The sequence below is a fragment of the Enoplosus armatus genome, chromosome 18 (genome assembly GCF_043641665.1).
Source record: "Enoplosus armatus isolate fEnoArm2 chromosome 18, fEnoArm2.hap1, whole genome shotgun sequence".
NCBI lineage: Eukaryota > Metazoa > Chordata > Actinopteri > Centrarchiformes > Enoplosidae > Enoplosus > Enoplosus armatus.
In genome coordinates this window covers 21,189,395-21,203,228 of record NC_092197.1, presented here as the reverse complement: position 1 = coordinate 21,203,228, position 13,834 = coordinate 21,189,395, and the positions used below count along the sequence as shown (strand labels likewise).

At 44.9% G+C, this 13,834-nt stretch overlaps 1 protein-coding gene across 1 annotated transcript; it reads left to right on the top strand.

Moving 5' to 3' along the window:
- Positions 1–1,248: 1,248 nt before the first annotated feature.
- On the top strand, positions 1,249–2,289 carry purg (purine-rich element binding protein G). Its single transcript, XM_070924758.1, has one exon. The coding sequence runs from the start codon at positions 1,252–1,254 to the stop codon at positions 2,281–2,283; it is 1,032 nt and encodes a 343-aa protein (XP_070780859.1). The 5' UTR covers positions 1,249–1,251; the 3' UTR covers positions 2,284–2,289.
- Positions 2,290–13,834: the final 11,545 nt, after the last annotated feature.

Below are 13,834 nucleotides of genomic sequence, written 5' to 3'. Positions count from 1 at the left end.
GGAGCTCTGTCTTTAGAGAGGACCCGAAGGCTAAACCGAACGTGCTCCTCCCCAAAATGAGATGGTCCAATGTCGTTATTCATAAACTACCAGTCCATCGTCCCTCAAATGGCCCACCGAACCTACAGCAGGACTTCTGTTAATGGTAGATCCTGCCCTGTCTTGACCTTTTAACTGTAAGTGCAACAAACAAGTGCAAGCTCCGCAGCCTACACATGCCCTGTCGACCAGCTGTCTGCTGGTCGTTTCAGTGCGAATTTATTTAGGAATACACACCATTGTAGACTTTCACAACAAGACAGCAGTGTCACTTCACCTGATGATGGTACGTATTCCCAAACTCATTTGCAACAAATCCCCCCCCCCACAAACCAGCTGACACACTGAATGTGGAGCTTTCGGGGCAGTTAACCTCGGCACCTTGGGGGTAAATACCTGGTGGGCTACCCCAGTGCACTATTTTGTATATTCATTGGGGGAAGGCTTTGAATGACTATCATTCTGTGTATATATCTATATCATTCTACATGTAATCAGTGGCAGCTGGCTTCTTGTGCCTCAGACTCATATGACACTAACAGAGTTCTGTGACAGTATCTCATAGTCTTTTTTTGTTTTTTTTCCTTTGTGTTTTATTTTTTATTTGAAGTCCTTTATTATGAGACAATGCCTCAACTCTGACTTATTGTGTTCTAGCTGTGAGACAAAGTCCGACTTTTGACCAACACCATCCGAACAGATGTGCATTTTTTTATTTTTATCCCAACCCTTCCGTTGCTGAGGTGAGGACTAGGATGTGGGATCGGGGGCGCGTTGGAGAAGGCTGCAGATGAGCTGGAGCAGCCGCGGGGAGGCTGCGAGGACTCCAGCCCGCGATCGCTGTGTAAATCGTGTCTCTTTAACTGAGGTATTCTCAGGACGGGGAGGGGGGGGGGTGGGTTCATCGGGTTCATGTAGTAGCTATTGGACGCCTCCTCCCATTTCAGGTTGGCTGCTTCCCCGACTCCCTCCGTGAAAGGGGTAGCTGTAAGGCAGATAGGTGATGGGAGTTTGCGGTGGAAATGGCTAAACCGTCGAGTTCGACCTTTATTCGGAACTCTGAGACTCGATCAGCTGATGACTCCAAACTGGCTGCCATCTTTAGGTCATTTGAGGCAGCTGCTAACTTGTGCCGGCTGCATGAATAAAGCTGCCTTCTTCGTCTGCTAGTCGCCCACTGGGATGGGGGCATCGCTTTGTGGAATATAAATCATGATGGCTGATGGATGTTGCAGAGGGATGGAAAGAGTCAGGGGTAAGATTGCATCAGATTCTTTGCCGAGACCCACATATCCCCAGCAGTACGTCCAGACCGGATCCCAGCAGCAGGGCAGTGACATCCAGGAGTTAGCCTCCAAACGCGTCGACATCCAGAAGAAACGCTTCTACCTGGACGTGAAGCAGAGCGTCCGCGGACGCTTCCTGAAAATAGCCGAGGTGTGGATCGGCAGAGGCCGCCACGACAACATCAGGAAGAGCAAGCTGACGCTGTCCATGTCCATGGCCCCCGCTCTGCGCTACTGCCTGGGAGACTTCATAGACTATTATGCCCGTATCGGACTGCGGGGGGCCCTGGCGCCTCCGCAGCTCGAGGAGCACAGCAACAACGGCCAGGGCCGCGCGCACGACTCCCGCAGAAGAGCGCAGGAGCAGCACGCGGCGCTGTCTCCCACCGGCTCTGCGGTGTCCGACGACCATGCCCACCGCGTCCTCAAGAGCGAATTCATCGAGAGAGACAACAGAAAGTACTTTCTGGACCTGAAGGAGAACCAGCGGGGCCGGTTCCTCCGCATACGGCAGACTGTCAGCAAAGGGCACGGCACGATGGGCTACTACGGCCAGGGCATCGAGCAGACCATCGTGCTGCCCGCGCAGGGGCTCATCGAGTTCCGAGATGCGCTCTCGCAGCTCATTGAAGACTACGGCGACGAAGACGGCGACGACCGCGGTCGAGCCGGGTCTAGGAATCACGACGACAGCCCCGAGCTTCCAGAGGCCGCGTCCTTTCGGGTGGACAACAAGAGGTTTTACTTCGACGTCGGGTCTAACCGCTATGGCGTCTTCTTAAAGATTAGCGAAGTGCGGCAGCCGTACAGAAACACCATCACCGTCCCCCTGAAAGCCTGGGCCCGCTTCGGGGAGAATTTCATCCGGTACGAGGAGGAGATGCGGCGGATCTTCTCGTGTCACAAAGAGAAGCGGACAGACGGGCGGCAGGACAGTGAGGAGCAGGAGGAGGACTGACCTTGGTAGTAGGCTGTCTGTGCTTCTGCATGTGTTCTAGGGTTAGGTTAGGGTTCAGTAAAGACGTGCTGTGTCCCTGCAGCACTACTCTACATGCAGTGCCCCCCCCCCCCTCCCCCTTCCCCACCCGCGTTAACAAGGGCTGTAAACTCCTCATGTTAACCTGCCAAGAAGCCGTCCATCCTCAGCCCGCTGCCTGCAGACACTCAGCTGCTCCTTTGAGCCTTTTATTTATTTCATGCCCGGCACTATCCGGGGCCCGGGCCAGAATTTCAGAACTCCTCCCCCCTCCTCTCCCGTCCCACCCCTCCTCTTTTTACATTACATTACATTTATTTAGCTGACGCTTTCATCCAGAGTGACTTCCAATAGGTTTAGAATGAAGCATTCACTGTAAATGACAGCTTTGTTTCATTGCAAGGTGACACTAGTTGCGCTTAGGGATGTGGGCAAGCTGGGAACCCTCCCCACCCCCTCCACCCCAAAAGCTGGTGAAAAGTTGTTTCGACTGTCAACCACAACTGATCACTGAAAGTACAAAATGAACTTCTGTTCACTAAATGAGCTTAACGTGGTCAGCACAGTTTAGTTTTGCAAATCAAGAAAAAAAATTCTACCGTTTTCCTAATTTAAATTTCCATCGCCACTAAAAATGAACAGAGGACCTCACACATGGACGTTGCTTGTTTGGGGGGCCCCCTGCTGGCAGGAAGTCACTGTTACGCCTGATGTGCTGGGCCAGTTTGATCATAATAATAAATAATAATAACAAGTATACTGCAGCACACACACACACACACACAGTAGATGGGGAGGCTTTGTGGGAAAAAAAATGGATGCAGGCTTCCTCATTCATTTCAATGACAGCTTTTCCCGCAGTGCCGCTGACAAATCGAACACGTGCAAATGACTAGAGCAGGTGGAGTACTCTGTGGTGTGTGTAACATGTAGCGGTGTGCTGATTTGCAGCCTGGAGACGGCCGGGACAGGGAGAGCCGTGTGGTGGCCTGGTTCTTGATAAGCCTTCAGACCAGACTGAGCGTATTTGATCTTTGGCAGCGCACCAGCTCAGAGCTACTGTCAGTAGGAGGGCACCGAACAGGTTACTGTGGTTAACGAGGCTGGCGACGGAGACGAAACTGAATCGGAAGAGTTTTTATCATTATATCCAGCACGGGCACTTAGGTCTTTGTCACATTCAGCTTTGTGTTTCATCGAGCTGAGTCGCATTCAGATGCTAATATTTGATTCGTTAACGTGCTTTGAAGCCTCAAACACTTGAAAAGGAATTGCCTTGAGGCCGAACTAGATTGCTGTATGAATTTATCTTATTTATACATGTCTCCCTTCACTATCCAAACACCCGGTGAAGACAGAGAGGAGACAGCAGACAGTGACCGCTGTCTGAAACCATGTGTAGATCTCATGATTCTTATGGGTAAGTGTGTTGCTGTAGTTTATTTATAGTATGTTGCAATCATAGCTCTGATTTGCACGTTATCTGCTGGAGGAAAGGTATTGTACATGTGTTCTGCTGGGATCCGCTGGTCTCTATTTTCTCTACAAAACGGAGAAAATAGACCCCAAAGCGTAAAAAGACGGCCCTGGTCGCACATGTAAGTGTGCATGTTCTGTAGACAGACGACTGAAACACATCCATCGCTGAAAAGCTGTTTTGTTTTTCCACTGGCACAGCATTCTGTGCCACTTTTTAATAATGGTCAGTTATTCCTCCCACAGCTGTGGAGGAGTCCTGTGGTACCGAACCTTTTGGCTTGTGACCACTCAGAACAAAACACATATTTCTTCTGCTTTCTATCCCTGTTGATCGTCCCGTGAGCCCTGAGACTGGTGGTGGTACCACTGATGTAGACCGTCCCGGTGGCAGTTGTGTGGCGATGCCTTTAAAACTCCTGTGGATACTTGGAACGCTGAGAATTATACTTGAGATTACGACACAAGTTCTTTCCTCATGTCATACATTAGACCAGTAGCCGCTTAAGGTGTGGGGAAATGATTAGTTTGATTTTGAAATATGTGGTGCTATGGACATTTTGTTGATTCCCCACAGAGGACAGCTCGGATCTACAGGCCTCTTCTGTTTTCGACTTGACATAAAAACATAAAAACTGGACCTTGATGTCGGTGAACGCCTCAGTGCTCATTGGTTCACTGGCTCGCTAGGTGAGCGTTGGCATAGAAAGGGCTCAACTTCCTGCTCAACAGGCCTTTTAGATTGTCTTTTGGACCAATGTGCTCCTTTCTGCAGAACCATGTATTTTACCTTTCCCTTACCGTCCACTGACGAGTAAGTGATGAAGTGGTCTATGTCTTACCTGTGTGTTATTTTTGGCTGTGAGTCCCTAAAAATCCATGAAGTGCTGCTTCTCCATTAGAGCTTGAATGGCAGTTTGCTGTACATAGAGCTCTGTGCGTACTGGATGTGACCTGCTGGTCGCCGATGACAAAGAGCCCAATTCAGACGACAAGGTGATTCAAGGTCTCTGTAAGATCAGACACTGAGGGGACCGACATCAAGGGCTCACAACCGTCTTCTGATGTAAAGAAAAAAATGGGCATTCCACTAAACATCGCACTCGTCAAACATTAAAAAACGAGATTAAAAACGGGTGCATCTGCTACAATATGATTAGAAAGTCTAATAAAAAGAGGACATGTGAAATCAAAGCATAATGATTATATATTATAATCAGAGCTCCGGTGCCTGTTGCGTTTAAAGTATATGTTTTCCCGCGGAGACTGGCACCAAAATGCTCAGTCCAAAGGGCCTTACGAACGCTGTACCTTGACTGTGTTTGTGAAGTGTTTTCAAACTGTGGCCATAGAAAACACTTTATTTTATATATTTCCCCTCTGAGGTGCCCTGCTGTGTTCCTCATGTTGCTGGCCCGATGCTGGCAGCTGCAGCGCTGAGGTTCAAAAAGCTTTGCGCGGCCGTCATAATCTTTAGTCCACTCCTGGACCGACTGGTCCGTGTCTGAACAGCAGCAACTCAGATCCACATTTTGAATCACCATGAGCCTCAGAGGCGTCTGAGTCGGGCCCTTTTGTCTCAGTGCAACTCTACGACTGCTGTCAAAAGTTCAATGGAGTTGAGATGTACTAAAATGACTGGTGTTGCTGTAGGAGGAAGAAAATGCAAAAACTGTTCAGAAAAAAAAAAATCTGTGTTTAAAGATTTGTACTGGTGGCAGCCAATTGTTGTGATGCCTTTAGGTGCGTGAAAAGCACAGGAGTTAGTTGGGTTTGGTGAGTTTGTTGTGTGGTGTAGGGCGTGAACGTAAGTGATTCAATGAGTTGTTTTATTTTCATATGAATGGCTAAAGTTATATAAAGCAGTGTAGGAAGTATAATTCAAAGCACAATTTATTTTGAAAATGATGATGGAATTAGAATATATACTCAATTCTTTGCATTGATTTGATTCAGCATTGATGGCGGCATGGTATTCCTTCTCCTGAAAGTGGAACGTGAATTTCTTAAAAGGTTAAATGCCATCTGTCTTTTCAATTCCAAATATCACTCCAAAAAGCACTTTAGATAAAAGCTGCACTTTCGTTCCGCTGCTTTGGAATCAGTTGACGTAGAGGGACCATTTCTATCCATGCCTTTGGTGTAAAGAGACAATCATGGATCCCAGCTCATAGAATCTGACGAGCCGCAGTTAAACGCGGCTCTCACCGAGGCGACAGTCTGGAGGTGAACATCTTGTGTACGTCAATGCAAAGGCCACGTCAGATAATCATTGTCAGATGTACTGAGACGCTAAAGTCTCAGCTGAATTTTGTGAAATGAGCACAACATCTGAAATGCAGGTTTCATCTTGAGGACACCTGTGTGAGTTTCAAATGCACAGTTTACCAGCTCAACAGGCCAAGTCTTGTACTCCGACGGGGGACATCCATAAAATGCCCTGCTGTCAGTAAACCAGGCCTTTGTTGCTGCTAACGCTAAACGGTGAACCTCTACAAGCTGTGCTGGACAGATAGTTATGACACCCAAACCATCTGAGAAGTGACGCGAGGAATCCTTTTGAATTTCACACCACAAATGGCGCCACAGCGTTTATGCTACGGCGTGGTTTGACATTAGATTACAGGTTAAATGCGTTCATTCTGATAAAGCCAACACCCCGAGCACAAACAGGACATTGCACTTTACATGAAAAGGTTCAATGTTTGTTCATGGGAGGTTTGGGCTTGCCACCAAAATGACGACATACCTTCGTGTCACAGACTGTTCAAGTGTTTCCATGCTGGTGAGGGCCGTGGAGTTGGGAGTAGCCGCTTCATGTCGCGGCTTTGTGCTCATTTCACAGCAGTTCGTGAGACCAGAGAGAATGAGTTCAGTTTGAGGAGGAAAACATCACATTTTCTGATGTACTGGGTGTCAGGTGGAAGCCTCATAGAGAGTTATTACCCTTATTATTTGGAAATAACACTGCAGAGCTAAAAGATTTAGAAAAAAAAGATTTTGTCTGTATTTATAACAATGTTAGGCCGTTATTTGCACAATAAAAAGTGGGTATTTAACATATTCATATTTGTTATGCTTTTTGTTCCCCTTAAAGAGGCATCCTGGGGCTTTTTAAAAAAAATCCCATTACCAACAAATCATGTATCCTTCACGTTACTGCTGAGCTGCTTCTAAAGAACACCATCAGACCGTAGTTTGATTTCCAGCTCTTTTGCTTTGACAGTGCGTTCTCAGACGCAGAATATTGAAAACGGGAAAGCTAACGTGGATGAAATGAATTTGGTAACTTCTTGCATTCAAAAGGCTACTCCTAAACCCTTGCTGTCCGAGCATCGTGCAACGTGCTGTCATGGCAGCGTTGCTCTACTGATCCAGACCTTGGTTTCAGCACCAGGTGGAGGCCTCTGTAAGGTCAGACTCTTGAGGGGACCAAAAATCACGGCGAAGATGCTGTTTGCAATCAACTGCGCAGAATGAAGGGTAGGGATACTTGCTAAGCCAAACCCACGCTTCACTAACGAAACGTGATCAAAACAAAATGCTTTTACAAACCGAACCTGCGACAACCCGGAGCGTCCTGTCTGTCCACAGTCAACAAGCTCACTTTGACCTCCTGTGCGCACAGTTTTCCTGTGCAGTGAGGGATTATTAGCAACATTTCCGTTTTTATCTCCAGATGAAGTGCTTTAGGTCATCTGGATACTGACACCCTCTCCTCCTACGATTGGTGCCAAATGACATAGGAACCTCCGAGGTAAATTATTCGGAAATGATGCACCTGTAAAATAAAGCATCGCCGTTTGTTGGCATGGCACACTGACATGAATTGAAACTACTGGTAATCCCCCCCCACTGACACAGAAAAGCAGCTGTGGTTCATGACATTTCACAGTGGAGAAAGAAAAGGGATCAAAACTTAAATTTCAGAACAGGTGCTTCACTCACTCAAGGTCTTGAGATGGTCGGCCCTCCGCACGCCAAAGAAGACCATGCTTAGACCAGGCTTTGTCGGTTTCCGGATTTGCAAAGCAGAAGTAATAATCATGCAAACTTTTAAATTAGGCCTTGTAGATCTAATATGAGTGAAGGTCCAGTAATTGCGTTCCTCATTTCTTGCCACAAATTTGTTAAAAACTTTTTGGCGGGCTGCAGAGGTGAAATAAGTGAAAGTTGACATTGACGGCGGTGGTGAAATCCACCGCCGGCGCTTTGCATTGTGGGACAGGGTAATGCGAGGTAGACTACATATTTTGCTTTTGTTTGCATATGGCATACAACATGCTACGTTTTGGCCAGAATCAGTATGCGCTGCTAGTATAGCGGGCGGTTTCGAATATAGCCCATGACATAAAATCAAGATGACCTCTCAGCTCAATACCGTGAGATGCAGTTAGCAGCTAGCTAGTGGTCACTTCTCCGCTGTCCCTCTGACGGCTCGGTAGTTTCTAAATACCCACACTTCAGCGCTTCAGAATCCCAGCTGCCATCACAGGAGTGTGAAAGCACAACAAGGGGCAGTGCATTCAGCCGTATTTTGACCACAGCTGCTCTTCAGTGTCACAGTAGCTGCTTGATACCAAGAGGACAGACTTTGAGTTGTCACTCACCACACATACAAACTGCTGGTACGGTCCTTTGAGTCTCATTTTGAGTGGACAGTCAACAGAGCTACAGGAGGAGGGCTACAGGATGTTGGACTTTGATGAACAACTTGATGAAAGGAGATCTGGACTGTTAACAAAAGATCTAATGTTTCCAACCCTGACGCCTTAAAGCACCTTTACAGTTTGTCTGTATGGGCGCTTATTTTGATTCATGTGCTTTGTTTTAGCAAATAGAAATGACCAGAAGGTCCACTGGTCAAAGCCAACAGAAAACTAGTTCTCGTAGGATTGTCGCTAGAAGTCTGGAGGGCATAGTCACATCCAGGATGACAATGATCATTTCACAAACATTGAGCATTCAGAGTAAAGAGGTGGGACTCACCTTGACAAAGTACGTGTATCTCTGTGGTTGTGCAGGTAGAGTGATGTGAATGTATGCATACTGAAGAAGACCTTCTGGTTTGCTGTTTTGTTTTGCCTTCTGTTCACCATCAGAGTTTTGGAGTGGGAAATGTAGAGGTGTAGATGTTTGGTAATCATTTAAAAATGAACTGAAGTGAATAATGAAAATGTGAAAAGGTGTATATTTAGATAAATGTAATGTAATACATTGGTGTGTCCTATAGTCCTGTAGCGTAAGACTTAAAAAACAAGGAGGTTTTGTACTCTAGCACTTTCTTTAATGTGTACTGTATTTGTTCATCTTCTACATGTAAAGTACTGTATGAATATTCATTACTTGCCTTGTAACGTTTGAAACGATGCTACGTTTAGAAATGGTAACCAAGAAAATAAAGATTTTAGAGTGTATGCATGCCAATGGTTGGGTCCCAGTATAATAGGAAAACTATATGAAAAAATGGTGCTATGTTACATTATATAAAGGTGCTTCTATGGACCCCAGCTGAATGCATGCCAAGAGGAATTATCAGAAGAAGAAAAAAAAAAAGAGAAAATTGATGTCCTACTGCTGTTCTCGAATAGTGCTGCTTCCCAAAGATGTCGGAAATTCCAACTTTCTATTTGTTAAAATGCAACAGCCCTTCGAGTTATTAGTATTCCAACTCTGGTGTACGAAGCAGGAATCTGACCGCATGTCAGCATTCGCTGCAAACTTGAGCACACGTTAACGTCACCCTGTTGATTATCCTACCAGACATACGTTTAGTGTTGGTTTGTTGGGAAGGAGCATTTAACTCGGGCGCTGTCCATGTTCTTCCTTCCTGTTTTTTCTGAGCTACATCACTGGAACACGTGGAGGTTGTTCTTACAATCTGTTATCTGGGAATTTCCAACTGAAGACTAGAATAGTAGGTGGCAGACATCCTACCTGATCACAAACAGTGAAGTCTAACTAGTAAATATCATTAACAGCCTCCACAGAACCAGGACCAGGCTGAGCCTGTTTGTGGCCCAGAGAAGAACGATCCAATTTGGAAACTGGCCATTATCATAAAGGCAACGTAAAACAACAGTATCCCAAATGTCATGTCTATTTATAGTTACACTGCCTTTGTGAAAAAGGTCTAAAAGATCTGTAGACAATCTAATGACATCATTTTGTACTCTTAATTCTTCAGATGTTTATGTGTTGAATCCTTTTACATGTAGCAGAGTTATAGGACATCAATATAGTCTTTGAAAGGTCACAGTTGTTTGAGTTTGGAGAACTTTGTGCTGATTGTTGCTGGAAAAGAATTTGGAAAACGAAATGTATGTTTATTGGTTGTATTAATCATCTTTCTTTCTCTTTATGTTGTTCATTAAATGTTTTACAGGATTATCAATGCTTTTATTTGCTTTCCATTTTTAGACTCTAGACACGATCTTGCACGCATCTGTAGGCCGTTAACAGTGTTCTTCTGCTGAGCTGTAAAGAAAGCTTCTACTTGGTCATGAAATATGTCGCCCACTTATTCAAGACCAGGCATCGTTTTATACTGCTTCATTTTGTCAAATCACCCAGAATTGAGTGAGTGAGGAAGGAAGGATGGGGACAGAGAAAACACTGACAGAAAATATGCATGTGTTAGGGCCTAATGATGAGTCTTTAGTATGGTTCATATAATGAAGCACAGTGAAGTGTTGTCACACTTAAAGTACACATTGGGTGGCATGTTATATCTTTCTTCTTGTCAGCAAATCTCATCGTTCAGACTCACACCAGCAGTGAATATATCTACTAACAAGTCCTGTGTGTGTTTCACAGGCTGATATATCTTCTTCCTCTGTGCCATAGAGCTCCACTGTTGTTAAAAATCTAAATGTATTTTACAGCTGTAGATAGTGGTTACCCTGCAGCTTCTGCTTTTACGTACAAACATATGACCGGTTCATAATTGCACAGTTATAGATCCAATCACCCAACAGTACATAAAGTTAAGTTAATTATTAAATTAAATTAGTTCCCCCTCAACCGGGCGCAATATTCAAATGTCGCTCCCACATGAATGCATCAGTAATAATAATCCAAACTTGAAACTGGAAGTACATTTAGTTGATAATAGTTATGTGCTTTCACTTTGGTAGTACAGTACATTTACAGAGTGGTATTTCTACTTTTGCTCAAGTCAAGAATCTGAATACTTCTTTACATACAGAATTTGAAAGTGATCCACTTCCACATGTGGATCAGAGGCATGCTTGTTTCACTGTTACTTAAGGCCCCCCCCCCCCCCAGTATTATTATCTGTTTTTACCTGTCCTATCATTATAACAGTGTGTTGATGCCAGGCATTTCGGAGAGAAAGACATTTCAAGAGGCAGCAGTAGAATAAAGAATACAGCAGCGAAAATTGAGGTCCACATCCGCAGCACTTGAGCAAAAATGTAGGCAAGTTAAATGCTAATTGTTATGAGATGGTAGAACGGGGAGTTAATATGTCACTGAAGGATCATAAAGGATTGATGTGCTTATTCAACGCAGGTTTGTGTTTTATGGCTCAGTAACAAATGCTGACCTAAAAAGGCTGGATGTGTTTCAGACCCTGACATTCATCCCCGATGCAGCAAGAGACGGCACTCTGAAATCAAACAGTCTCCGAGAGCGTGAGTTCAAATCTGTAGTATTTCTGTATAGCATTAACAGTGTCGCTCATCAAAACACACTGTGTGTGTATCCCCAAGGTCTACCAAACATGTGGAACAGATTTTGAAATCCTTAATTCTTTACGCCCGTAGTTCACTGGAACTCACTTCTTCTTCGCTGCCTTTGTTGCTTGCATTGCTGACATTGTTGGCGCGTTACCCCCAATGTTTGTGACAGAGCAACCAACAATCAAAGTTGAAGAGTGCAACAACGTTTGGGATGGGAGAGGGGTGGAACACCATTAGAGGTGTAAGCTCCTGCCCCTGGTGTTATTTATATATTATATATATTTATACAACAGGAGATGGGTTTGTTATTGTTAGAAAAAAGGAAGTAAGGTGAGTCAGGAGAGTTAATGACGAAACTGTAAATTCCTTCATCCTTAAATAAAGGTTTTGAACACTAACATACAGACAGCCTACATTTTAGAAATACCCCACCCCCAAAGCGCCCACTCAGCTCCTGAAGCAGCCCTTATCAACAGTCTCTTGATCAGCATTATCTATTGAGAGAGTCACTGGCTACAGTCCCCCGACAATGTAAAGGTGCACTGAATGGATTTATAAAAGTAAGACATAATACACATCATTTCTATGCCATTTTCCAAGCAAAGTAAAAGACAAACCAGTAAATACAACAGTCTCTTCAACCTGATGTTATTCAGACTATGGCCTCAGCATTTATGACGTGCACTTACATACCTGTCGTCCAATGAAATGAGGGAATAACATCTGTTCAAATACATAAGATAATAATGATTATATGTATATATATTTAGAATGTAGTCATTCAGTAAAGGCAGTGTGCGGTAGATGCGCATTCCAGGTCAGGGGGTGGCGGTAATGTAGCGTGACGTTGTTTGCAAACCCCCAGAAGAAGAAGAAGAAGAAGCAGCAGCAGCAGCAGCAGCAGCAGAAGAAGACGAAGACGAAGAAGAAGACTAACAACAACAAGACAGCAGGGCTACACCTTCGGCTGCAGCTCACTTCCTCTCCAGCGGCCCTGCGGACACTGACAGTCAACTGCTCTCCTGTATATTTCTCTTTTGGACGTCATTTTGAGTTTTCAGTTGTTTTTTTTTTGTTGTTTTTTTTCTTAGTTAGTCCGACTTTCTGGTTTAAACATTCGCTGACACAGCGGACCTGAGATGAGCTGAGGACGGTGGGAAGGAGCGCTTCACTGCAGACTGGTAACGTTTACGGCTTTAACTGATGCTACAGCCTGAACTGCGCTAAACTGACAGCCGGGAGTTAGTTAGTTAGCTAGTTCGGTTAACGTTAGGTAACCTAGTCAGCGTAAGTAAGTTTGGGGAACAAAGGAAAACACAAAGCCATACGTCTTTTGCTGAAGTTAGCTAAATGTCAGTTGCGGACTCAGCGCTTTTCGTTTCCACGCAAAACCTGCCTCCATTGCACGTCCCCGTCATCTTTTCTGTAAAAATGCACACGACGCCGCCTTCATTTGCGGGTTAACATGCTGATAGTGTGTCCTACAGGGTCTGTTACTTTGTGCGGGGGGCGGCGGGAGGGGGGGTTGCCGTGTGTGTTGTCACGTGCGCGCCTGTGTATGAGGTCACCTGCTGTCACTGCTGAAGCAGCAGAAGCTGGTGGAGTCCGCTGCCGTGGCTGACTCCTTTTAATATGAACATTAAACCTGCTCATCCTCACCTCAAACTGAGCAACACCAATCCCTGCAGCTGCATGAGGCTCTGTTGAGGATCCTGACCTTTGACCCGTGGAGCCTCTCTGTAGGAAACAATTGGGAAAGACATTTTATTTATATATAATTAATATAGAATAAGAATTCTTCATGGTATAGTTTCTTCTGAGGGACTCAGTGCCTGGTCTGCGTTTCCTTAGAGGCCATTATGTGAAGCTTTTCACTGCGTTCCTCGTTACACCTGTGCACTGATATAACCAATGTTTTGATTGGTCCAGATGTTTCAGTATGAAAACGTATATACCTATAGTCTATAGATGTATGTATATGATGACATGCGGGGTTCACCATCCAGTCCACCTGGGGTGATTCCAGACATCTCTTTACTACTAACAGTCCAAGTCAATTCTTCAAACTCAGTACTCGTACGTACGTAATAGACTTTGGAGTCTTGCCTATTTCATAGTTAGGGACAGGTTTTATGCACAGTGTGTGGAAAAAAAAACCTTAAATGTGGAGTTGCTCTTTAGGGTCCCAGGCCCACTGTAATCCAGCTGAGGGACAGAGAGATATGGTCTGTGTTTAGTGTGTCCGTGCAGACCATGAACGGGTAAATAATGCATTGAAAGGCAAGAGGAAGTGAAGGTATATCTCCCAATTGTTTGAGGTTATGGTAATGATTTCTTGTACATTTGATATTTTT